General features: G+C 40.4%; 1 protein-coding gene across 3 annotated transcripts in view; it reads left to right on the forward strand.

The window, feature by feature from the left end:
• Window positions 1-4,050: 4,050 nt before the first annotated feature.
• MARK1 (microtubule affinity regulating kinase 1) overlaps window positions 4,051-27,770 on the forward strand; it is a 124,704-nt gene continuing 100,984 nt past the window's right edge. For 2 of the 3 annotated variants that reach the window (XM_040985319.1, XM_040985320.1), the window contains exon 1: window positions 4,051-4,820. In XM_040985319.1, coding sequence (XP_040841253.1) covers window positions 4,770-4,820 — 51 coding nt within the window. In that variant the 5' untranslated portion in view covers window positions 4,051-4,769. The remainder of the gene's footprint in view (window positions 4,821-27,770) is intronic. The other variant, XM_040985321.1, reaches the window with a different exon arrangement.

The raw sequence follows: 27,770 nt of genomic DNA on the forward strand, positions 1-27,770 counted from the left end.
TGCTACCAGAATTGTACAGTTTCATGAGTTCACTATTAACTGTGCTAAATCTGTCACATTAGATAAGTTCTTTGTCTACAAATGACTGCAATCTGTTAACACTCATTTGTGTGAATTTAACATGTTTGCCACTCAGCTCTCTTAAGAGACTAATAAAATCCTAAATTCTGGTAATATTAGGTAAAGAATATTCTCTATTAAGTAAAGAATATTTGGCATGTGGTGGAATGGCACTCAATGTTTATTTGGTACTAAGATGTCACACAGGAAATTATTTGTCACTTCAAATGAAGATCTTTGATTTTTCTGGAACTGGCTGTTCAACAGATATAATTTATGTTTAGAATTTCCAGCATCCATATCTGAGAACGGGAAAGCAGTTGAAATTAATTTAAGTAAACATTTCATTTAGGTTGATGCATCAAATGATTAGCTTTAATATGTAATCAATATATTAGTGGGATAGTTTGGTCTTTTTTCCCCCTTTATGAAGCCTTCATAATTTTTTTAAATTATAGCACAACCCAATTCAAATGACACATTCTCATCAGAAATACTTGGTCTGTATCTAGATTTCTGCAATTTTACATATTAAAGGGAGGATTCATAGCGTTAAGGTTTTCAAGCAGAATTTTAACAATTTTCAATAATGGACAAAAATCATTTTTTAAATTTGTTATTTAAAAAGAGGCAAAATAAATAGTTAGTTATATGTCAAATACTGAACAGATACATGCAGTGAGTGCCTTATGGGCTGTGTAGTTGTAGGGAATTATTTTCCAGCAGGCTGATGGTAGGTACTGCTCTTTTGTGGCAATTCTGTGTAGGTTTAGCACTGTAGATTTTTATTTCTCTTTTGAAAAGCAAAAGCTAGTTCTTGAAACTTTCATTATCTATCATATTGAGTTAGAAGCCTCTAACTTGAATGTGTCACATTTGATTAGTAACCTTAAAGAAAATTACTGAGTCTTAAAGTACTGCTTTGTCATTTAGTGATACAAGAAAATTTTGCTCACGAGCATGTTCATGATTAAGGACTAGGACTGAATGGTTTGGATTCTATCACTGTACTGCCTCAGGAAGTTGGAAGGGGAAGCTTGTTCAAGCGGGGTACACACTCCATTACTCCTTTTAAAAACACAATGACGTGTTTTTATCCTATTAAAAGCACATTTTCAGGCCCAGTGCGGTAGCCTAGCAGCTAAAGTCTTTGCCTTGCATGCGCTGGGATCGCATATGAGCACTGGTTTGGGTCCTAGTAGCCCCACTTCCCTTCCAGCTCCCTGCTTGTGGCCTGGGAAAGCAGTCGAAGACAGCTCAAAGCTTTGGGACTGTGCTTCTGCATGGGAGATCCGAAAAAGCTCCTGGCTCCTGGCTTCAGATTGGCTCAGCTCCAGCCATTTTGGCCACTAGAGGAGTGAATCATCAGAGGAAGATCTTCCTCTCTGTCTCTCCTCCTCTCTGCATGTCTGACTTTACAATAAATAAATAAATGAATAGATAAATAAATAAAGCACATTTCCATTTACTTTTAGCTATGTATCAAACCTAAAAGTAATGGTATTAATACTTGAAAATTATTATTTGGGGGGGTGGACTTGTTTCTAACTTTTGTTAGCCAGAATTATGAGTCTGAATTATTCAATAATTATTTCATTTATACATAACTGTACTACTATAAACCTTAACAAATAGTTGACTTAGAAAATACTCCTTGTTATTATTTAACATTCGGTAAATTCCAATATGGACCCACAAGTGTGGCTAAAGGAATGGTCATACTTTTATTTTAAAATTTTGAAAATTTTCACTCTCTGAAAGAGAAGAAGAGAATTCTACAAGCCATTGATTTATTTCCCCATGTGGAAATGGGCCGGATCGGAAATGTAGCCCGGAACTCAATCCTGGCCTCCTACATGGGTAGCGGGCTCTTGAACCAGCAGCAGTTGCCTCCGGTGTGCACATTAGCAGGAGTCTGGACACAGCAGCAGTCAAGACTCAAACCCAGGCACTTCCATTTGGGATGTGGGTGTCCCAAATGGGGCCTTAGCTGCACCAAACTTTTAATGCATATACATCAAAGTGTATGGAAACCACTGGGCCAGAAGCCTGACCTCTCCCTTCAGCTGTCTCCAATTAGTCATTATATTTTATGGGGGCAGGGGTTAACCCGTGGGCTTTGTGACTGGTGCAGGACTGAACAGCACTGCACATTCCAGTTATCTTCTGTATTTTATTAACCTGGTACATCTATGACCTTAAATAAATCACTGGAGTAGAATTTTGTAAAATATACATATATGCACACGTGCCTCTTAGGTCAAGATAACATGCAAGAGCAAAATCCAAGCTAGCCGCTGAAGGAAAAACTTGTATTTTCATGGTTAAACCCGCTTTCACAGAAACTTTATTCCCCGGTTAGTACAGGGGCTTTTGTAATACACGCTTCTTCTGTGTGATTGCTGTGGTCAGTGACACTACCTTAGCAGTGGTCACAGGCGGCAGTGGCTGTGGTTCATCAAAAAAGTGCAAGCTTCTATCCTGGCACGTTGGGTCCGCCTCAGCGATTCAGAAACTTTGCAGAGGACCCGTAAGAGCTTGGCATTCCCAGTTACACCCCCCTAATTCAGCCTGCAGTGTGCAGTTCCAAAGCCCGAATTCTCTTGACGGAGCTGCGATGACCACCAAAGGGGTCTTGCGGTTTTTATTTGCTTTGTGAACTTGCAAAATGTTTATAAGGCAAAAAATGCATAAAGAAATAAATATTATGGAGTGTTCTACAAGTGAATATGCACCAAGTGAGAATTTATTTTTTTCTCAGAGGATTTTTATTTGCTATTTTTATTTGCTATTTGCTATGGGTCTTTTGGACCCATGTTCTTAGGGTCAAGTGTTAACTTTTCAGAAACAATCTTTAATGAGTCGAGATAAAAACCATCTGCTGCCCGCACTCTTCCTTCAATGGATGGACTTCAGGAGAGAAAATTAATTTCTCATCATTGTAAGAGGAGAGAGAAGGGAAGAAGAAAGGAGGGTTAGGGAGAAAGAGGAGGAAGAAAGGAAAGAATAAATAAAAGAAGGGGAGGAAGAAAAAGATCTGTCCGCTTCTGTCTAATGTTTGTCTTGCAGCCCATCCTTGAAGTGGAAAGGCACAGCAACAGAGACATGGTCAGGTTTTTGTCCTAGAGGCTGAGTGTGCAGAATAGAAGCTCTCAAATAAGCTAGGGGGGAAAAAAACAACAAAGCAGCATTGATTTTTTAAAGGGCTAATGGGCCTTGAACAATGCAGTATACATTCGCAAAGTCTGCAGAAGGTAATCAGGAGTGGCAGGTGTGTGGGAGGATTCAGAAGCCACCTGGAAGGGCTAGGTCAGGGCCCAAATGGGAGATGGCTGGCCTGAGTGACACTTCCTTGCGTCCCAGGAAGTGACGATCAGCCAGGGTGCGTGTTGGGACTCTCTGCCGCAGGGTGAGGGGAGCCCTCTGTGGCCCGTGCCATTCCCAAGGAGCCCAGGTCGTCCGAGTCTCAGTCCTGGTACCAAGGCTTCTCCGGCCGCACCTCCAAGGCTGCTGGCGCTGCTGTGCGGCTGTTCTGCCCATTGCACAACTGTGAGGGTGACCCTGAACCCTACGGCTCCTCCAAGAAAGAGACTTAAAGGGGGGCTCGGGTCAGCAACTGAGGAAGCTGGGATACGGGGGCGGAGGCGAAGCATTTTAGAATGGAGAAAGTCCTGAGATCCATACGCAGGAGTGTAAGATCTAGCGTAGTATCTACAATCAAACGGACAATAAAAGGGGGAGGGGGCACTTGTCTGCATCAGCTCTCTCGCACCCCAACCCGGCAAAAACCAAACAGGAATAAATTAAAAAAAAATTTTTTTTTAAAAAAAGCACCACGGGCTCTTAGACGACCATAAACTCCGCGGGTGGGGCGAGAAGCAAAAATAAACAAGGACAGGCGGGGCCCTGAGAGCGCGGGAGGAGGAGGAGGCGGCTCCGCATCCCTAATGAGGGAATGAATGGAGTGGCCCCCTCGGCTGGCGCCCGCCCACCCGGCGGCGGCCGCCAAGTGCCTCTGGGCGCTGCGTGCCTCGCCCGCCGCTCCGCGCGCAGCCTGCTCCGGCCGCTCCTCCGGGCTGAGGCGCGGCGGTGGCGGCGGCGGGGAAGCGCGGACCCCGCAGGGACGCGCGCGCGCCGGGGGCTCGGGTGCCGGGAGTCGGGACGCCGCCGCTGCTGGGCCCGGGGCGCGTGGCTGCGGCGGGGCCGGGCGGCGCCGCACACCTGAGGCGGGGCGCTGTCAGGGCCGCCGAGCCGGGCTCGTGGGGACGAGCCGGGCAGTGATTGGAGACGCCGAGTTCACCTTCAGCCATGGCCCGGAGAGCTTAGCGGGGGCCCCGGACGCCGCCCCCCACAACCCCAGGCTCCCTTTTCCACCCTCCGCCTCCTGTCCCTCGGCGCCGCATCCTGCCGGCCTCGCCGTCCGGCTCGCGCCGGGCTACGGCTCTCGCCCGGAGCCCTCCCTGGCTCCGGCCCGCGTCTCCCGGCGGCGCCGCCGTGCGGAGCGGCTCCCCCTCCTCTTCCTCCGCGTCCTCTTCCCCCTCTCCACCGCCGGGGCCGCTTGTTGCACCGCCCCGCGGCCTGCGGGAGCCGCTCGCCCGGGCCGGGCTCTGGCCTTGTGCTTGCCTCTGCACTCTCTCCTTCTGGCCCCAGGGGCCCGCACACGAGCCCGGCCGGTGGGACCCCGGCCCGACCCCGGCCGTCCGCACAAAATGTCGGCCCGGACGCCATTGCCGACGGTGAACGAGCGGGACACGGAGAATGTGAGTAACTGAAGCCTTCCCTGGCAGCGCCGGAGGCGAGACCCTCCTTCCAGCCTCACTTTTACCCTCCTCTTGGGCTGCCGCTGGTCCCCTGGCGAGGCTACCAGCGGCTGGGTCTTCATCCTGGAGCCCAGTGAGACCCTCACCCACTGCTCAGCCCTATTCTTTATTGCAATGCCGTTTCACTTGGTTCCCCTCTACGATGAGGATGGGGGCACTGGCGGTGGCGACCTCTCGGCCGGAGGTGGTCCTGCGGGGGAGGATGGGGTGATGGAGGGCAGGGAGACGGAAGGCGATGTCAGAGTGGGCATCCGGCATTGCTTTCTTTCCACCTCTGCATTCTGTATCTGCCCCCCCCCCCCCCCCGTGGATGCCTGCTTTATGAGAACCCCCGAGCCAGCTACCCCTACACCCGTGCCTTTCTGGATCTTTCAGTCCTTTGCAACACCCCCCCCCCCCACCCCACCCCCCGCATTGCCCCATGACTTTGCTTTTTGTAGCATTGGGTCCACGTTTTGGGTCATGGGCAGAAAATCTCGGGAATGGAAGCAGAGATGTGCGCGTGTGGGTACGAGTTTGTGCAGCTGTGAGACTGCCAGAGATGAGTAGAATTTCACCAGTAGCTTCTTGTGGACCAGGGCTTATACTGCAAAATGTTCAAAAGACGCCTAAAGCCAACTGCTTTTTATTCTCTTCCTCTAGTCAGGGGTGATGATTCCAGGCAGGTTTTACTTTAAATATCTCCCTTCCTTCTTGGAGTGTCACAAGGTACGTTTCTTTGAAGGAGGGATGTTCAGTGTCTGATCAAATTGCCCTCAGGAGTTTTTTTTTTTTTTTTTTTTTTAAATCAAGATACAGATGTCCCTGGTGTTTAAACTCTTGGGAACTAAAAGAGCAAGTCCAGTTGTGTTTCCATCTTCTGAAACGTACATTTGTGTGTGTGTGTGTGTGTGTGTGTGTGTGTGTGTGCGCGCCTCCCTTTGTGGCTAAGATTTTTTTTGTGTGTATTTGTTTTTGTTTTACCACTATTTCCCCTCCACCCCCCACCAATGACCTGAAAGAAAATGGGCCCTTAGCTGATTTTCCAGCCAGCTTTAAGGAGCTCCAGGGGTAGGAAGTTTGGGTCTGTTTAGTGCAACTCTGGTAGCCTGCTTAACTCGTCAGCCCTACTGCCCTCTGTACCAGTGACTTCACAGGATTGGTAAAATAAAATAATGAAATGCTTTGGCGTTCTTAGACAAAAGAGATGGGAGACAGGAGATGACATGGAAGGGTGTGTGAACATGATTTAATCTTGGAGAGAAGGGGAACGCAGAAACTTAACCTAAATATAATGGAGTAAAAATTCTAGTAAACAGTGTTTAGAAGACCTATGAAGATGTTTCAGCGTATGCTTTTGACTTCTTTGGTGTTGGTTCATTTAAAATAGTTAATATAATGCAAGGCTGCAGCTCTCATACGTTGGAATATAATTTGCATCATGAGCGTTTTTAAAATAATTGAGGCAGAATTTTGAGAGATTAAAGAAGGTCAGACAAAAAAGATAAGGGATTTGGTGAAAGGTGATTTTAATGCTAAGTTGATAGAAGATTGAGGGACACTTAAAAAAATCTTGTTATTCATGAATGTAAATGAAAATAACATAGATGATGACCCTTGCTTTATTACCAAAATACTGTGTGTGTGTGTGTGTGTGTGTGTGTGTGTGTGTGTGTGTGTGTTGACCAAGAAGTGGGGAAAATGCATTGTTTGTATTTTCTTCTGGGTTTTGTATAGTAAAGCTCCCTTCTTATTTGAATCACGTGCTTTATGCAGAGGTGAGATGGCTTTATAAAAGTGTGCATCAAGGAATAGTACAGAAGCCATCATGTTTGTAAACCTCTCCCAGAAGAGTTTAAAGCTAAGCAGCAATAGTGTAGTAAAATCTTGTTAGACCTTCTGAAAATGGTTATACTGGATAAAACCATTTGCTCTGTGAAGGAATGCTATTTCAGTCACTTTGATGATCTTGATCCTTATACCTATCTATGTGTCCAGATCTTTACCCACATCCTGATTTTCTTTTAATTGCTTTGAAAGTATCTGTCATACTCCAGCTATTATTTGATCAATAAGTATACACTGAGCTCTGTTTCTGAGCTAAAGAAGTACTTTTAGTATTTAAGACAAGGCCTTTCCCCTGGAGGAGCTTCCGGAAGAGGTGAATATAGTCCTTAGCATTGTGCCATAGAAGGTGATGTATACACAGATTAAATTGTTTTATGAAGGTTCCAGGTGTTTATCAAAGGCCCTGCCATTGGTGACTGTTAAACCTCCATTGATGTCTCTGTTTATCCTGCAGTTGGTAGTAAATGACATTATTGATTCTTACCTACCTCTCAAGGATGGAGGAGAGTAACCCACCTGCTTCTGAACTGATGCATGTCTGCGAACAGGGCACAGCACACATTAGTTTGTAATCATTTTAAAAACATTTGCGAAAAATTCATATTATACGACTATTAAATGTTTTTGAGTCCTTTGGGATTTCTAAATATAAATAAGTACACTCTATTATCCTTAGAAGTTAAAAATCAAGAAATGCAGTAATTTTAAAAAGGCATCTTGGTAACATTTTGATTTTTTTGCCCTTGGGAATATGTAATATCTGTCCTTCCCAATGTGACCAGTTTATATTCAAGATAAATTTAAAAATTCAAAAATTGATTATTGCAGCACTGATCTCTTACATATTACTACTGTTTGCAACAGAGTGAGAAAGAGTTGTTTTCTTTTGAGAACATTGTCTCTATAGTTTTTCCGGAATATTTTCTTAGGTGAAGGATTTGTGTGTGACTTCTTAATAAGGCCTCAACTAGCTAAGTACAACCAATGAATAACATTTAAATCAAACAGTTTGTAATAAAGTAGAAAAGACATATTGCATATAATAGAATTTATACAAAAAGTGTTTGGTGATGTATTGTAAAGAGTTCAGAATAAAATGTTTATTTTTTTTTCTTCTGCTAAATTATACTTAAATAATTATAGCATGGATGTGAATAATATGTTAGTATTACCTTTATGTTTTTTTTTCAATTTTTTTACTGTTTTAGAAAAGCTTACTTATGGTATTTTAAGAAAACCTCGTTTTATTTGAAAGGCAGAGAGAGCAACAGACAGAGGTAGATCATATATTTACTAGTTCACTGTGCAGATACCCACAGCAGCCAGGGCTAAGCTAGGCGAGAGCCGAGAGCCAAGAACTCAACCAGGGCTCCCAGGCGGGTGGCAGAAACTCAAGTTTTTGAGCCATCATCTGCTGCCTGTCAGGGTGTGGCCTTGGCCAAGACTGGCTTGGAAGTACAGCAAGGACTGGGTTCTAAACACTGTGACCACATGTCCATCCTATAGTTATAGCAATCTTTATGGATCAAAAATGTTCTGACTAGCTTTATGTGATGAAGTTTTGATGAGTCGGAAGGAAACTGATTTTGAAAATTGAATTAGGTTGTATTTGAGGACTGTGAAAACTCTCTGCAGTGAGTGTTGGATACATCTGAGATTCAGAATGATGGCTTACCTACTTCCTGTAGCTAAGGTATCATTGGGTAGTTTGTCCTGTGGGAGTCACTGTTGATAGTGTGAAAATAAGAGAGCAAACGCTCGCCAGCCTCCTTGTGTTTATGCAGTGCTCTGTGCATCACTCACGTTGCTGCCTTTGTCTGCACTGTTCCTTATTGCCAGTGCCCAGTGCAGTTACCAGTGGTAGCATGAAAGATCAATACCGAAACATTCCTCCTTAGTGACCTTGGTGAGAGTGGATGCTGCATGTTAGAACCTCTGGGGCTGAAGCCTTCAGGGACAAAACCAGGTGCAACCTGGCCAGGTTGCAATGAATCTCTTACATCTGCCATTCTTGTCCACTCAGGCTGTTACTTCTAGGAAGAGGCTTTTGTTTGTTTTTGTCTGAGGGATTTTAAATAGAACATACAGATGCTGTAAGTTACTCAGGGAAAAGGCAGACTGTGGGTTTCTATCCTTATCTCTACTTTGGAACTCGTTGGGTGGGGGGGAAGGGGACAGAACTTTTCATGTCCTGTTCTTTCCTCTTTTTGTCAAACTTACAATTGCTTTGTGGCTTGCCTTGTGGTTTTTTAACAACACTCCTGAACTGACTGCAGCCAATAATCTGTCGGTCGTAGCTGAACAGTGATGTGTGTGTTCTGTAACAGTAGTTTCTAAAGCTGGTGTGATGGGCAGCTCATGCGGAGAAGAAATGACAGATATCTATCTGTGACTTCATTTTTGACCTACATGCACGTGTGGCCTTTTGGAAAAGCTCATGATGTGTAGAATCAGCCACCAAACTTTTGAAATGAATAGTATAGCTCAGACTTTGGGAATCATTTTTTCTTTTCTTTTAAAAAATTTAATTTGATCTTATTTCAAATGCAGACACACACACACACACACACACACACACACACACACACACACACAATGCCGTTCAGTGTGAGGAAATTGAGATCGACCATCTGTTTCTTGACTTTCCAGATGTCTGTATCAGTTATAATTGGGCCAGGCCAAAAGCAGGCCCAGAATTAATCCAGCTCTCCCTGTTGAGTGGCAGGACCCAACAACGGAAGCCATCATTTGCTGCCTCGGAGGATGCACGTTAGCAGGAAGCAGGATCAGAAGTACAGCCAGGACTTGAATCTAAACACTCTGCTATTGGATGCAGCCATCTCTAGCAGCAATTTAATGTCTATCCCTCTTCCCTTTTTCTTGATAAGACTCTTTACAAGTTTTTGTCGTTGAAGGATTTTCAGTCATAAACTTTCATTTTAAAAACTATGGAGACAATTTTAGCCCTATTATTGAAGCATAGCTTTACCTAGATTGTAATTCTAAAATGAGAATTTAATTTCTTTGCTTAGAAGATAATGTTCAATATTCTACTGATATTATTGTTTGTATTCATAAGTCATTTGGATGGTTTTTTTTTTGGTGGTTTCATTGCAGTGCATTTGGTTGTGGTTTTATTTTCATCCTTATTTTCTATGTGTGTGAATTTATATTTTTCCTAATATCTGGAAACTTCTCAACCATTATTGTCTTGTTTCCGTTGTCTTCTAGTGTTTTCCATTTTTTACTCTTATTGTAAGATTTTTGCAGGATCATAACTCTTCATTTTTCTCTCCATAAATGATGAGCTGAATGATTAGCCTGGATTCATCATCCATGGATTTCTATTTTTCATTACTTTTGGAAATACACTAGCCGTTATCTCTTTGAATATACCTTTTGTCTGTTTGCTCTGATGTTTCTGGTACTTTGATTAGATATGAAAGTTTATCATTTTATCCTTTATATGTATTAACCTCTCATTTATCTCATTTATTTTCTCCATTTCATTGTTTCTCTGTTCTAGAATCTGGAGAATGATTGGCTTAACTTATGTGTAACATGTTTAGCTGTTTGCTCAGCTGTATTTAAGTCTCCACTAACTTACTTAGTAACTTAAAAAAAATTACGATAAACTTACAAACATGAGCTCTGTCTTCAACACATTTTGAAGTATAGTATTGCCTCTGCTTTGATGAGTTTGACTTGGAATCATGCAATAGTTATTTTTCTGTGAGTGGCTTATTTTGTTTTAGCACGCATAGTGGCCTCTAGATTCATTCATATTGTTGCATATGACATTGAGTCCTTTGTGTGTGTGTATATCACATATATACATTCCCTTATGTGTATGTATCACATCAGTTTATACATGTATCTGTTGATAAGTGTTTGGATTATTTCACTCCTTGACTATTTCAAATAATGCTGTAATCAACACTGGAAAGCAAATATCTTTTTGAGATCCCAACTTCAATTCTTTTGGATAAATACCCAAAAGTGGAATGTGATAAATACCAAGTGTATGTGATAAAATCAGTTTAATTTTTAATTGTTTCACAAAGCAGTTGGACCATTTTGCATTTTCACCGAGAGTGTACTATTATTTGAAATTCTTCACACATGCTGCTTTCTACTTTTGCGCATTTGTTTTTTGATATGCGGCATCATAAAAAGTGGCAAGTGAGCTCTCGTGGTTTTGATTTGTGTTTCCCTATGGTAAATGATGTTAACTATCTTTTCATGTACTTATTGGTCATTTGTATGATTTCTTCAGAGAAGTAGTTATTCAGGTTTTTTGTACATTAAACTCAGGTTGCTTGTTTGGTGTTAAATTCTAGGAGTTTCTTAAAAGTTTTGTGTATTTACTCCGTATAATGTATAAAGTTACTTCAAAAAGTTTATGGAAATTAAATATTTTTGGTGCAGAATTTTTTGGAAATGCATGCATAATTTTTTCAAAATAGATATTTGTATAAATTTTTTGGAAGCCTTTTACATGTTAAAAAATCTTTTTTCCATTCTGTAACCATTATTTTTTTTGCTTTGCATATTTTCAGTTTTACATAGTTGTGCTTGTGAGGAATCTCCAAAAGTTCATGTAAAATCTTGTTATAAAAAACTATGATTGGGTTTCAGGATTTTTTTTTTGGCACTAAAATAAACTCATACAAACTTTTTATAAGATGTTCAAATGACATCCTGCTTGAGGCACTAAGAAGAATAGGAGTCAATTTCAAATTAGTCCAATTCAGAGCAGCATGAATTCTACTTAAATTGAAGCAAGAGCAAACATCTATTTTGCAGTGGAACTTAAGTGTAAAGTTGATGGAATTACTGAAATTTTACAAAAGTTTTATGGGGAAAATACCTCAAAGAAATCAGTAGTTGTAAATGGGTAACTCCTGTTAACAAGGGAAGAGGTAGTATTGAACATTAAGCCATGATGACAGGCCATCCACATCATTTGCCAGGAAAAAATTAACTCTGTATGTTAATTGAAGAGGACTAACAGGTGAAGCAGTAAGCCAAACCATAGACATCTTCAGTGGTTCAATTTATATAATTCTAGCTGGAAAAATGAGAGTGGGATAAACTTTCTGCTTGGTGAGTACCAAAACTGTTGCATAGATCAGTTGCAGACAAGTGCAGAATTTTTAAAGGAAACTTGAAGCAAGTAAGATCAGGATCCAGCTTCCAGTATGATCCTGAACACAAAATACAATCAAAGCAAAGGCTACCAAGACAAGAGGTGGACATGGTCCAGCTGAAGCAAAGCATCAGGTCAAGAGAAAAAGTCATGGCACTAGTTTCTGGGATACCCAGGGCATTTTGCATGTTACTTTTCTGAAAGGCCAAAGAACAATAACATTGGCTTATTAGGAAAGTCTTTTTTTTTTTTTTGAGAAATTGATTCAATGATTTAGGCAAACAAACAAAATATAGGGAAGTGTTTTTTTTTTTTTTTGAAAAAGTGTTTCAAAGATTTAGTCAAAGAAAATTAAAGTAAAAAACAAAACAAAAAAAAACCTCGACCAGAGAATCTGTTCAAACAACAATGCTCCTGTTTTTGCCTTTCATTAGAGCGATTTGATGAAAGTTTCAATGAAAATCACTAGATATTCACCTGACAGTTCTGGTTTGGGTTCTTCTGTTCTCTGGTTCTTTTAGTTTTATTCTAATTTTTGCTATTTCCTTCTTTCTGCTATGATTGGGTTTAGTTTGCTCTTCTTTTTTCAGGTATAGACAAGTTATTTGAGATCTCTTATTTCTATGTAGACATCTTTTGAAATTAAGTCACTGTAAACTTATTACCTGTGCTGTGTCTCCTAAGTTTCCATGTGTTGTTTTTTGTTTCCTTGTGTTGTAAGATATTTGCTAATTTCCCCTGAGATGTCTTTTTGACCCTAAGTAAATAAGGGTTGGCGGGCGACCCACTGGTTGTTTAAGAATGTGTTGTTTAATTTCCACATATTTGTGGATTTTCCAGTTTTGTGTCTGTTATTAATTTCTGGTTTCATTCCATTGTGGTAAGAGAAGATACTTGGTTTGATTTCAGTCTTAAATGTGTTAGGATTTGTTATGTGACAAACATGTTGTCTATCTTGGAGAATATTCTGTGTGTGCTTGGGAAGTTTGTGTATTTGTATGACTACTGAGTTGAGTGTTCTGTGTATGCTTGTTAGGTCTGTTTGGGTTATAGTATTGCTAACGTTCTCTGGTTCTTTGTTAATTTTTTTTTTGGTCTGGAAATTATTGATTGTGGGATGTTGGTATATTCTTATTGAAATATTTATTTATTTATTTGAAAGTCAGAGTTATAGAGACAAAGAGATCTTCCATTGATGGTTCAGTTCCCAAATGGCTGCAGTCATATTGGCAAAAGCCAAGAGCTAAGAGCTCGCTCTGGGTCTCCTACGTGTACTTGGAGTGGCCCAAGTACTTGCACCATCTTCTGGTGCTTTTCCCAGACCATTAGCAGCGAGCTGGATAGTAAGCAAAGCAACTAGGACTTGAACTGGCACCCATATAAGATACTGATGTTACAAGTGGTAACTTTTCCAGCTATGCCACAATACTGGCCCTCGAAATTGGTATGTTCAGTTATTACTATGTTCCTGTCTATTTTTGCTTTTAGTTTTGTCAGAGTTTGCTTTGCATATTTAAGTGATCTGATGTTGATTCAATATATGCAACTGTTAATAGCTTCTTCTTGAATTGACACTTTCAGTATTATGTAATATCTTTTTCTTTTGTGGCCGTTTTATCCGATTTATGTATGGCTGTTCTTGCTGTCATTTGGTCACCATGTACAAGATCTTTTTGCATTCTTTATCTTCCAGTTTGTATATGTATTTAAATCTAGAAAGAGTCTCTTATTGACGATGTAGTTAGATTTTGTTTTCTTGATCTGTTCAGCCACTTGGTATTCTCAGTGCAGTTAGTGATGGGGAAGAAGTTATTGCCATTTTGGTAATTGTTTTCTGTCCTGTAATTCTTTTGTTCCTCTTTTCCTCTTGCTTACTTCTAATGTATTCATTGATTTTTTTGTTTTTTTAGTGACATCTAGAATGGCTTCTGTTAGCATACAAAATCAGTGCCTTTGGCTGTACCCCAAAAATTATTACATTGGTTGAACACTGCACTCTTCCCCCGGTCTGTTAATTTTTAATCCCATAAACCCTATATTTAATCTCATATTACTAAATGTTCCCAGAGTTTTCTATCAAAGCAATCTTGTCTTTTTAAATGGTCTCTTGGTTGTTGCTTGTTTTCATGATGTTATCTTGACTTCCTTAAACATTTCATTTGTAGTTACTTACTTTCTATTTCTGGTGATTTTGTTACCTGAAGACCCTGGGGTTTAGATATGATTTTTGCGCTTACTCATTTTATTTTTCTATATTCTGGGCTCTGTGAGTGTCTGTTCGCCGGTTTTTAAATATGAGACTTGGGGACTCATCTGGAGATGACTTCTTCCATAGGGAGTTGCTTTTCCTCCTGATGGAAAGTCCTGCTGACACATGACACTTGAGTCTCTTGTAGGAATCCTGGCCCCATGTGGGTGTTATCTGTTCAGCTCTCTTACCTTGTAGTTGGGCCAAAACCTAGATGTTTGACTCTAGAGTAACTTTGACTTTTATGATAGCTTTCAGCTGTTTACTTGTTTTCTAATGGCTAGTTGTTTCTGGTTTGCCCTTGAGTGGCTTCTCTTACTTTTTTACAGTTCAATAATACACATAAAAAATGTATCTTACCTGCTCTGTTACAGAAAGACTGGAGTAAGTGGATGATAAGAAATTTCTATGTTTAATGTGATTTTGTCTTTTCTGAAAGCCTCATGTAGATATTAAAAATATGTACAAGTTTCTGTTCAAAAATCTTCCATTTTAAAATTTTAGAAAATTTTGGAAATTATTATAAATATTAAAATAGTTTTAAGAACAGTTGATACCAAGAAAAATAGAAATTTATTAGCAGAACTTTCACCAAAAAAAATTCACACAATTACTGAATGGGTTGAAATATACACATCATAATTAAACAAGTCAACTTCGTTTCGTTTTCTTCTAGGTGAAGTACCTTTAGCCATGATGATCACTTAAATCAAGGCAGTGTAGCAAACCCATGACTATCCCTTCTGTCTCCGACCAGCAGTGACACTACTTACAAGGCACACTCTTGAGGGTCTGGGAAAACAGGAACCGCAATCGGACCCCTTATTGCAAAATTCAGCTGCTTTTATACCCCTCTCCGCTACTTTTCTCCCCGTAGGTCTTATTGCCAAAAGTGGCTGTTTTTATACAGTTCTCCACCAATCACTTCTCCCTGTAGGTCCACTTGGCACTACCTGATAGGCCAGTAGCAATGGCATAATTGCAGCAAGGGCATCAGCCTATCCCCGTGACTTCCTGTTTGTCTACTAGCGGGACCAACCCCACCTCCTGGCCCTGGGCCAGCTACCATCTTGCAATGGCCCTTTATATTCATGGGGGCGGCTCTGGCGCCCCGCTCCCCACACCTTCAATTCTTTGTATCATACATTGTTAAGCCAACATTTTTAAAGTCTAGAAATATTCATCCATATTGTGTAATAGAAATGTTTTACTAATTACTAAAGAGTTTGGACCATTATGTTTTCAATTTAAAAAGAAATTTATTTAATTGAGAGGGCAAGAGTTAGAGTGTACTCTCCTTCACATCCACATGGATATGCACTTTGGACAGCCATTCCTTAAATGCTCACAAAGACTACTGCTGCTGGGCTGCGTGTTGAAACCAAGAGTCAAGAACTGGGCAATCCAGGGTTTGAGTGTGTGGCACAGTGGTTAAATCACAGCTTATAGTGTCTGCATCTGGTATTGGATTGTCTGTTTAATTGAGTCCTCATTCTTTCACTTTCAATCCAGCTTTCTGCTGATGGATCCTGGGGAGGCAGCAGAAGATGGCTCAAATGCTTGCATCTCTGCCACCCTCACTGGATACCTAGCTGGAGTCACTCACTGGATGTCATCTGGAAAGAGAAGCAGTGGATATAAGAGATATATCTCTACCTCCCTTTTGCTTTTTTTTTTTTTTTTTGAGTAGGAGAAATAAATATTTTTAAAAATGCAATCTGGGTCTCCCACATGGGTGGTAGCAGGAGCCCAACTACTTGAACTGTGGCTACTGTCGCCTTCAGTGTGCATAAGCAGCAAGCTGGTCCAGAGCAGGAAGTGGTATTCCATTGGGTACACATGAGTCTTCACCTAAACTTAGCTACTAGATCAAATGCCTGCCTTCATCTAATATACATGATATATTTGCAAAGTAACTTATATATAATTTGTGTTCCTCTGGGGGTCCCTATTTTAAAAGTTTGGCGATCTTTCTGAAAATACTACAGGAGTTTAGCATTATTCTTTAATTGTTCTCTGCATGAGGTTTTTTCCTTTGAGTATATTGGAAGGCTTTGAGTTCTAGACTTTGAGGCTCTGAATTCTGTATTTTTAAAGGTTATTTTTATTTGAATGGCATATTAACAGAGGGAAGGAGAGAGAGGGAGGGAGAGAGGAAAGGAGGTATATATAGAGAATAAAAGAGGAAGGGAAGTATAGAGAGAGAGGGAGAGGGAGAGAGGATAGGTCTTCTGTCAACTGGTTCACTCCCCAAATGACCACAATGGCTAGAGCTGAGCTGATCTGATCCAGTGCCAGGAGCTTCTTCTGGATCTCCCATGTGGGTACAGGAGCCAAAGGACTTAATCCATCCTCTGCTGCTTTCCCAGGCCACAAGCAGGAAGCTGGATCGAAAGTGGAGCAACTGGTATGCAGGCAAACCAGCTCCCAAATGAGATGCTGATGCTGGCGATGGAGGGTTAATTAGCCTGTAGGCCACCAGCTTCCTTTAACTCTTTCTAACATTACTTCTGTATATCATGAATTATCTAGTAGATTATCTGCAATGTTTTTGGGATTTGGAAGTTTGATAAATAAGGGTGTTTTTTATTCATTATTCTCAAATACAATAAATTTATGATTTACCTGGGAAAATTTTTTCAAGTTTATATTCCCTAATCCCTGCTGCTTCTCATTTTGTGTTTCTAATCAGTCCCTCTAGGGTGAATTACAGTAATTCCTCTTTCTTATCACCCTTAGGTAATTCTTATGCAGGATCCACTGAGAAAGCTTTTGAAAAACACTGGTGCAGTAGCCTAATGGGTAAATCCTTGCCTTGGATCTGTCAGGATCCTATATGGGCACCAGTTTGTGTTCTGGCTGCCCCATTTCCTGTTCAGCTCCCTTCCTGTAGCCTGGAAAAGCAGTAAAGAATTGCCCAAAGCCTTGAGACCCTGCAACCACATGGAAGACCCGGGAAAAGCTCCTAGCTCCTGGCTTTGGATTGGCTCAATTGTAGCCATTGCAGCCACTTGGGGAGTGAACCAGTAAATGGATCTTTCTCTCTGTTTCTCCTTCTTTCTGTAAATTTGCCTTTCCAATATAAATAAAATACATATTAAAAAAAAGATTCAATGCACAGCAGCTACTTAAAAGAAAAATACTGATTGATCATTTTGATTATATCATAATAAGTCTCAACATTTGCTTAAAATGGAAGAATTGGATAGTTGAAGGTTGTATTGTCTACAATAGAGTAGGGGAAGTGAATCTGTCCTTTTGTAAGTAATGAGGACAATAGAAAGTACCAGGACATTGTCTGATTTGGAAGTAAAAGATAACGTATGAGATTGTAGGAGTGAGATAGGAGAAGGGACTACTAAGAGGGATTCTATTTTCTCTTCCATCCTCTTCTTCCACGTTGTTGGAGGCGTTTAGCATATGATTCTTCAGGTTATAGGCTGAATATTTCATCTTGTAAAGTGTTTAATATTTTTTGGCCATTGCATTCGTTTCGTTCAGCGAGTAAACCAAATGAGAAGCTGAGAAAACAGCCCAGACTCTTAGTGAACTGCCTGTAAAGGATATGGTAATAGGTTAGTGTGGCTACGTTTTCCTTTTGGAATCAGCAGTGCCACTTTCACAATTTGAGAAAGGTTTGCTTTGATTTCCTTTTCTATTTACTTCATCACAGTTGAAGATGATAGGGGTACAAAGGCAAAAGAAACCTGCTCTCTGCTCAGCAGTGACTCAGCCTGAAGAGGGAGAAAGCCACAGAGACAAACAAGTTCCCGTTCCTTGTCATCCGGCTGATCAGAACACAGAACAAAGAAGGAAGGGTGCTCAGGACAGCTTTTGGACCAAGGCCCGAGAGAGAAGTAGTCCTTCACCAAAGGCTCTGTAGAAAGTTGAGTTGGCGGCAAGGAGAGGGTACTGGGCTGATGGCGTTAGGCACAGAGGCCCCGAGGGTGGTGCTGGGAGCAGAGGGGCTTTAGCCCCTCTGGAGGGTGGTGCTTAGTGAGATAATTCTGAGCAGGGTAGGCAGTGCTTTACAAGCTTTAGCAAGAACTGATCCTGGAGGTTTCCTCAGCCCCTGGCATTTTTAGGGACAGGTCAACATGGTCAGATTTATATTTTCTGAGTATTTTAGAAATATTGCAGTTTTTAAATTCAGGGGCTGCTCATAGTACATAACAGTGTTTTTTTTTTTTTTTAAACACTTAGGAAAACTTTAATTTGGTACACTAGGAGAAGGATCTGGTGAAGGGGAGATACCAGAGCTAGACAAAGGTCAGCCAAACTTGAGCCTGGTCCTCGAGCCTTCACCTCAGTCTGGCCCTCTATGTCTGTCTTGTCCTTGCTGAGCCTGCACAGTCCAGTCTTTGCAAAGAATGCTGCTCAGTCAGTTTGGTATGCTATCATCATTGATATCTGACCACCTGGATACCCGATTAAGTTTTTCAACCCTTTTCCTTTGATGTCTCCTCTTAGTAATTTTCTGTCTACTGACCCCCTCACCCTGCTTCTTGATTGTAAATCCACATTTTGTCTATATTTAGACTTGAGCCTGATCTCTCTTCCCTGTGTGATATCCTTATTAAAATAGTCTTGAATTGAGTCTTCCTTACCGCTTTAACAAAAATCAGAATTTTTTTTTTTTAACGCCAGCTAAGAAAAGACACACGTTTACATTTTGGAAATAAAACAACCGGAAGACCAGAAAGTAGTGTCTCTTCCGCTTTAGGGCAGAAGAATAGGGCTAGAAAGAAAGGGGCTAGGAGAAGGAGTCACAAATGCTGAGATTGGTAATTCATTGTCTTTTAATGACATTCTATTTTTGTGATTTTAATCAGTGGCGAACACTGTTTACCTAAGGGAGATTATTTAGCTGCTATTTCATTGTAATCTAGGTTTATCTTTTTATCACAATCTCTTAAGTTCAGTTACTTTAAGAGGGTACTGTTGCTGTTTAAAGGTAGTCTCCAACGTGTTGGTGCTGGTGAAAAACATCTACGGGTAGAAATCTGAATGCTGTGGTGCTAATGACTTATTAGCTAGTTTATCTTGGATGAGTCACTTCACTTTTCTTCTTTATGGCTCTTACTGGTATCTGTTACTTTGGTACTTCCCTATAAATTGTCTTACATACTTTTCTCTGTAAAAATTATTTATCAACTGAATAGCACCAGTCTATCCTGCCACTGTTAGTTCTCTCTCTCTTTATTGTTTGAATACCATCAAATAAAAGGAAATAAATTACAAAGATGGTCAAGAAGTTCACGGAACATGTTGAAAAATGAATTCGTTTTGGTGAAAACAAAGCTTGAAATCTATGGAGATTTTTTTCACAGTGTACATTTTCTCCTCTCCTCCTCTCCTCTTCTCTTTTCTTCTTTGATTTATCTATTAGTAAGGCAGAATGATAGAGAGACATGAAGACACAGGCATCTTCTATCTGCTGGTCCATGCCCCACATGGCTGCAAAGAGGTGGAGTGGGGTGGAGGCCAGGAGCTTGGAATTCCATCCAGGTTTCCCGTCTGGATAGAGGCCTGAACACTTGGGCCATCTTCTGTTACTTTCCTGAACACATTTAACCTGCTGTGCCACTACACTGGCCCCCACAGTACGCATTTTACATGAGCTTGTTGGAGATACCTAACATGTACTGGTGACTGTGTTTTTAAGCCTGGAGAAATGGCCTTGCAGTGAATTTGTAATATTGGTGCCCAGAAGGCGTCCTATGGCTGAAAGTCTTGAACAGAGCAGGCCAAGCTTGGCTTGGTAGATAGCTTCTACTTTTCCTTTCTACCTTCCTCTCTACTGTGGAAGGGTGAAAGACCAAGGAGAGGACAGGGTGTTTTGAAGAGACTGTACACCCTGTCTGCTAGAATTGAGGAGGGCCAAGTCACTGATTCTCCTTTGTGTACTGTTTGTGGCAATACTTTCATTATATATTATATTTTGCTTAAACCTGACCTGACATTAACAGCATAGACTTCTTAAGACCAAAACACTATCACTGACTCCTGTAGCATGTGAGCAATGGTATTGGGCAATTTGCAGGTTAGCTTACTATGCTAGCTTGATAGTAGACTATGTCAGTAAAATGTGTTCTCCTTGCTGCAGTACTTTCGTGGTTCTATGTATGTAGTAGCAAAGAACTCAGTGAATGTTTAGCAAACATATCCAAATAAGATTCATTCTCTGAAAATACTGAACTGCTTTACAAATTTGAGGTAGTGTAATAAGGACATAATTTAAAATTTCAGTACACTAAATTTATTTAGAAAGTGAGTAGACATTTAAGTTGGCTTGGTCATTAGCTTATATTAGGTAATAATTACTGGATTTCTGTTGGATTTAGTAACTGAAACAGAACTGAAGGTATTAGAATAAAGCTCTGATTACCAGAGTATTAAATTAAGTCAAATGTAATGATTTAAAGAACAAACAGCTATTGTAGTTACTGGCAGAGTTTAATGTTTTTATACTTGTGGGAATGAAAGAATTAGGAAGTTTCTAAAAGAATTTAGCACAACAATTTTAGGTACAATTTAGACAGATGTTTTACTCCCTGGGGACTCAATTGCCTTAGTTTGTAATGTCTTCTGGCAAGCAGTAAGAAAAAGATCTTCTGGATTTGACCAAGAGTAGAGGCTGTTTTAGGGAGGAGTGCTTCTGGTATACAGACGTGGCTCAGCAAGCTTTCCGTCCCCTGTATCTCAGCACCCAGTCTGGGGAGTGGGGGGGGCGGCGGGCATGGGTCATCCTGTGCGTGCACTATTCTGAAATAGAGACCAGGTAGCTGCTTGCTTAGCTCCATGTTCACCAAAGCTGAACTCCTTCAGTTAAAATCCCAGCTCTGCCATCTATTAGTTGTGATCTTGGGAAACCACTTACCTACGTTCTGCCTCAAGTTTTTATCTATAAAACTGGATAGTAAAAATACGTGTAGTATAGTGCTGACATATAGTGAGGTTTAGCTAATGAAATACATACAAATGTCTTTAGAACAGTGCTTGGCACATAATAGAAGCTATGCAAGTGTTAGCTGCTGCCATTACTGTTATTACCGCATTTAGATAGGCATTGAAAGACATCAGAATTTTAAGTGCATCTCAAGAGACTGGGTTATACGTGATTGTTACTTTAAAAGAAATTTCTTGTATTTTAAGTATTGGGTCTATATTCCCTCACACTAAAAAAAAAAAAAAAAATGTTGAAGTTTAACTTCTGGTTCACGGGAATGCCTGATGGTGTGTGTGAGAGCTGAACTATCTGCAGGTGACTTAGTGAACAGGGAGTTAGAACAGGGTCCAGAAGGAGTGAGCTATTGAGTGACATGAGGGGGAAATTGACAGACTTGTGCTCTTGTGTAATGTTGATGAGCACAAGCTTTGTAGACCAGACATCCCAGGGTTTCTTCTCATCCCAGCCCCTTATCAGATGTACAAGGAGTGTTTCCTTCGCTGAGGATTGAGGATACCACGTATCTGGCTGGATGGTTGTCTGGTTTAAGTCAGAAGATTTATATAATACAATCTGTAGTACTAGCTGATTTTCAGTAATGATACCAAACCAACCAGGAATCAAGCCACGGCTTGCAGAAATGCATGACTTCTGATCAGGATGTAGCTCTCCTGTGCATCAGTGAGGAAAAATGCATGACTAAATTCATGCTTTCAGTGCTTTGCTTTTTCCCAGGTTTACCATTTTCTTCATGTTAATATGTTAGTTCTTGAGAATTGTGTACGTTATACTTGATCACTGCTTTGAATGTGTCCATGAAATCTCTCTATTGAGATTGCAATGATTTTACTGAGTTTCTATATAAAGGCAGGCATTATGTTAAGGATTTGCATGTTGAACATAATTTTGATAATGTCATTGTGTATAGTGAAAAATACAATCTTTTTCTACAGTTGTCCTTTCTGACTTGTAATGCTGATTTTTTTGCTGCTTAGAAATTATATATAATAGCCTGATGAGCAAGGTTTTGGTAGAGTTATAAGAAATTGTTTTAATTCTGTACTTGTTTTGCATCTGGTTTAGGGATGATGTTTTTTCTTAACTAGTTAAAGGTTTTTTTTTTTTAAATTTAAAATAACTAATTCCATCTTAGGTTTATATTATAGTGACCTGTGTTAGGAATACAATCCCATGTTCAACTACTTTTTAAAAGTATGAACACTGAAAATTAATTTGTATCATTGAATCAAAAATGTAGTTAAGGAGACAGATTCTTGTAGAATAATCCTTTTTTTTTCTCTGTGAGTTTGCACTTACACAGTCATGGGAGCTGGCTAAGCCTTCTGTGTAGTTGTTGCTGCTTCCGTGGTATTAAGAGGTTGGTAGGGCTAATAGTAAGGAAAGATAAAAGTACTGTGGGGAAGAAAAATTAAAAACTGAAACTTGTGTCTGACTCATTGTTTTACAACTTTTTTTTTTTTAACTTGCTTTACAACTTCTAAGATAGGTAACTCACAAGAAAGGCTATGTCCATTGTCAGGGTGAGGATTCTGAGGAGCTGCAGTAGGTAATCCAGACAGAGCTGAAGGATCTTTGAGGCTTGGCTGCTGTTCCATGCCAACTTAACACCTACAGCAGGCGTGAATTGCAGCTGTGTCTGGCCCCACATTGACCTTCAGAGCATATACATGGCTACGGTTTTTATTTCTATCAGATTTTGGGTGGATTTCTCTTGTGGCTAGTAAACATTGAAGAAGGGATTTCTGTGCATCACATTGGAAGCCATCAGTACATACCTCTTGTTGACTTAGCTTCCTTTTTAAATTATGGAATAAAACTATGCTTCTATTAGTCACTTACCTTCCAAACAAAGGTAAAAGAAAAATCTTTCTTTTGCATCACACAGTTCAGCCGTCCATGTATACCTAAAACATAGCAGCTCTCTCAAAAGAAAATATAAGGGTACATTACTAATTTTTGGATGATGCTCATTTCTCAGCCACAATTTCTTATTTATGCCCTGTACCGTCAGTATTAGCATAAAAGTTGACTGATGTTAATATTTCAATGTTTGACAAAGGGGAAATAAAGAAGAAGAGGAATGGTTAATAAGTATACAAATATATGTGTACTCAGATAAGAGGAAAATATTTTGTAAAATGTTACGATTTTGTAACTATAGGGTCGTGGTTAAAACACATGGTTAGAGATGCTTTATGATGATGATATTTATGATGACCTCATTCTACTCATTCCATATTCCCTTTTAAATTGGAAATATTGCAACTGGTTATAGTTTCTTGCCTAGTGAAGTAACTGACTTTCATTCCCGAAGTGTCTAGACTGTCAGAAATCTTGCCTGTATTAGGTATTATACTTTTTCATTAACTTATCTCAGGATATGAGATTAAGAAGAGGTGCTCCAGAGAATCTTGTGTGTTTTAGATATACTACTAGTTACAATTATTATGTAATAATAATCTAGTTTTCCCTTAATAATCATGATCAGTCACCCCAGCCAGTATGATAGCTTCCTTTTCGTGTTGATTCCTTGCCACACTCAAGCAATCTCAAAGTGCAGTCTAATGGAGTGTTAATGTTAGCTGATGGAAGCATTTCTACATAGACACTGGGACTTCTAGACTGGCAAAGCCTAAAAGACTAGAAAAAAATTTGCTAGTGATTCACTAAAGGGCCAAAGGAGCCACTCCCATTTCTTTCAACTGACTGCTGGGTGTCTGAGTTCAACAATGGGAAAAAGCACCATGTGTTAGTCACTGACCTAAGAGTATGTGATGTATCCTGGAATATGTTTATCCACCTCTCCAAGGAGTTGTTGCCTAACCAGCTATTCGGGGGCATGAGGAGATATAGTAAGAGTGGTGAATTCTCCAACTATAGACTGATTTTCATGCTTCCTCTACCATGAAATGCATTTCTTGCTTAGAAACGGTACTGTATGGAATACATTGAGGGAGGACAACTATCATGATGGTAAAAATTTGTCCTAAGTCTTAGCAGTGGAGGCTTAGGCATAGTCAATGAGGGCAGAGAAGACAAGTTGGTTATCTAACAGTGTCAACTCTAGTGAGAATGCACGGTGTGAACAGATAAAGCATTGGTTCTTCTGTATTTTCTGATGAAAATAGTATAGTAGAATCTACTGCTCCCAGGTCAGCCTCTCCTCTAACTACCCCTACTCCAAGAGTTGATGCCATTTTGGGAGCTCAGTTTATATGCTGTATATATTTTTGGCCTTGGTGAATGTTTGTGCTTGTTACTCATCCCTGTTAACTTGGCTACTTTGTTCAGGAATCCATTGAACAAGGATGGATGAATGAATTTTTGTGGGATGATCCCTGCCACCTGCACCTCTAACATGCTGTATCCTGTCTGGATGTCTTAGAGTAGTTGTTACCTCCAGCTCTGAGATCCAGTCATGGTGGAGCAGTGTGGAGACCTGTGAAGGGAAGGAGATTAAAATCCCTGTGGAGTAGGTCAGTGGTTCTCAACTGGGGGTGATTTTGACTCCCAGGGAGCATTGGCCAGTGTTAGGAGACTTTCTAACTTGTCACACAAGTGGAGCTCCTCTAGTGAGGAGAGGCCAGCGATGCCATTGACATCCAATAATGTAAAGTACAGTCTCCTACAAGTCTCCTACAACAAAGGATTATCTGAAATTCAGAACACATCTGCAGTGCTGCAGTTGACTAATCTTGGACAAGATTGTGACCTGATGCTCTGAGAAAAGATAGTGAATGGAGCAGCAAAATGCTTCAGAAGTTCTTTAGTCACAAATGTAAAGAAGCCCAGTGCAGCAGCTGCACACCAGGTGCAGCGGGTTTGTTAATTCAACAATGAAGCCATATCTAGAGTGGAAGCTGTAATTGGAATTACTAGTTGTTTTAAGTTCTTTATGGTGACACTAATCTCTACAGACTCTCTAGGAACTAACTTTAGGGTTTTTACAAACATTTTGGTAAGTGCAAGTCGTTCTAATGATGGCTCTTTCCTGGTATAATAGACATTATTTCACAGGCCAGGGAACACATATATAGGTTCTGGCAGGGGATGAATTGTGATACACCTGTGCATTCTCAAACTAGGAAAGTAACCACAGGATGGGTTTGGAGACCTTCTGTGCTAATTTGAGCTGCACCTGTCTCCAGAGTTGGTTTCCATGAACTTCTGCTCTTACTACTGGAGAACACAGTAGAATTCTGAATTTCTACAATTATTGCAAATTTGGATATTTTTCCCATATCTCCAATACATAGTGCATATACTCAGTTCCCTTTAGGGAAATCCAGAAGGAAGATTTATGTTACACATTCAAGGACACTGTCCTCTTCATTCAGGAGACTCCGTCTTTGAAGTAACTCAAGCTTGAGAGTTATTTGAGAAACTGTGACTCTGGCTTGTCATTGTTAGCACAGTGTGAGCGGCAGAAATGCCCAGCCTAAACAGAGAATAACATTTCAGCCTTCCAAAATGTCCAGCTTCAATTTGTGGCAAGTGATAACTCAGAACTTTATAGGGAAGGGAATTTGAGGAAATGTAGTTGCAGCTTAGTGAAGGTGACAGAACAAACTGCCACAGTTGAGTACAAAGAAGTTGTTATCGCCACTCATAGAGACCATGGGTCATTTAACTTTTCAAGCTGATTGTGTTGCTTATATATAGCCCTATCAGTTATTGCTTCAGTTTAATTGCCCATGAGGAACAGCTGAGGTCAGGCTCATTGAGTGGCTGTATGGCTCTGTTCAAGCCGGTGGCCACTACTCACATGAATGAGACTTTGATGGGTGTGCCTTGATATTATGGAACGTGGCCATAGCTTGACTAGGGTTAATATGCAACTCTGCACTACCAACACATGATCATAGTATTCCTGGTTTCTAGAATTTGAGAGAATTTTGATTAAAACGTAAAAGGGTTTGTGCATTTAGATATATGTGCCTTTTGATGGCTACTTATGCAAAGAGGTGATATTATGTAGCTTTTATTGTTTAGGTTAAATAGCAAGTGTTTTTCTGTAAATTTTGATAATATTCAAAACAGTTTTGGCAAGTGAAAGACATCTGAATATGGCATCTCCCCTCCTTAAAAAAACTTAAAGAAAAAAAAAAACAGCTGACAGTCTAATTTAGAGCAATCGTCTACCTCTTCATAGTCATCTCTGTTTTTTGGTTTTGCCCTCTAGTGGGTAGGCATAATGATTACTTCAATGCTACTTTTAAATTAACAAATGTTGATACTGTCAACATCTGGTGGGTTGTTGGGTTGGCAGGTTGGTGGATAGTTGTTTTAAATTGGTATTAATAATTTAAAAATGCAGTTTCTTGGAGTATAAGTCGGTTAGTGTTGATAAAAGCATATAAACCCCAATCAAGAAAAACAACATTCCATCATTAAAATTCCTTCCTGCTTTGTTTAAGCAGCACTCACCCTCTTCCCTCTTCCGGAATTTCTTGTACGTGGATACCCCAACCCTGTCAAGTTTCCTGCCTTGTCTATGAGATTAACCCATGCAATATGCATCAATAACATTTTTGTGAGTAGTATATTTTAATGTATGAAAATGGCAGAATTCATTCATCCATTCTCCTGAATAAAGCTATTATAAACATTCTTGTGCAAGTCCTTGTGGAATTACGTTTTCATTTCTTTCAGGGAAATGTGTAGGAGTAGGATTGCTATGTTGTAGTGAGGACATATTTTTAAACTTTTAGCTTTGTATTTATTTGTTTCAAATAAATAGAGAAACAGATTGAGATCTTCCAAGGGTGGCTGCTTGGCCTGGCAGTTGAGATGCCCACATCCCATATGTGAGTACTGAGGTTTAATTTCTAGCTGTGGCTCATGACACCAGCTTCCAGAAAATGCAGGCTCTTCAAAGCAGAGGTGATGCCTCAGGTAGTTCAAAGACCTTCCATCTACTGCATCATCCCTTCAACAACTGGGATTGGGACATATTGAAGCCAGACACCTGGAACTCAGTCTGGGTCTCTCCCATGGACGGAAGGACCCAACTAAGCCATACTCTGCTGCTTCCCAGGCATGTACATTAGCAGGAAGTTGAAATTGGAATTACAGTCAGAACTCAATCTTGCAGCAGAGGAGGGCTCCTGGCGTCTAGTTCCTGGCTCCAGATCTGCTGAGCTGTGGCTGTTGTGGCCATTGGGAAGAGAACCAGTGTATGGAGAATTATTTCTCTGTTTCTCCTTCTCTCTGTAACTCTGCCTTTCAAATAAAAATAAATGTTTTTTTTTTAAAGATTTATTTTTATTATTTTTTCATTGGAAAGGCGGATATACAGAGAGGAGGAGAGACAGAGAGGAAGATCTTCTGTCCGATGATTCACTCCCCAAGTGAGCCGCAACGGTCAATGCTATGCCGATCCGAAGCCAGGAGCCTCTTCTGGGTCTCCCACGCGGGTGCAGGGTTCCAAAGCCTTGGGCCGTCCTCGACTGCTTTCCCAGACCACAGGCAGGGAGCTGGAAGGGAAGTGGGGCTGCCGGGATTAGAACCGGCGCCCATATGGGATCCCGGGCGTGCAAGGCGAGGACCTTAACCACTTGCGCCACCGCGCCGGGCCCTAAAATTTCTTTTAAAATGTTTATTTCCATTTATTTTATTTTTTACAATTTAATTTTTTACATTTTCTTTTTAATTTTATTTTTTATGATACAGTTCCATAGGCTCTGGGAATTCCAT

The sequence above is a fragment of the Ochotona curzoniae genome, unplaced genomic scaffold (genome assembly GCF_017591425.1).
Source record: "Ochotona curzoniae isolate NIBS_2020 unplaced genomic scaffold, NIBS_Ocur_1.0 contig_430, whole genome shotgun sequence".
In the NCBI taxonomy this organism is placed as follows: domain Eukaryota; kingdom Metazoa; phylum Chordata; class Mammalia; order Lagomorpha; family Ochotonidae; genus Ochotona; species Ochotona curzoniae.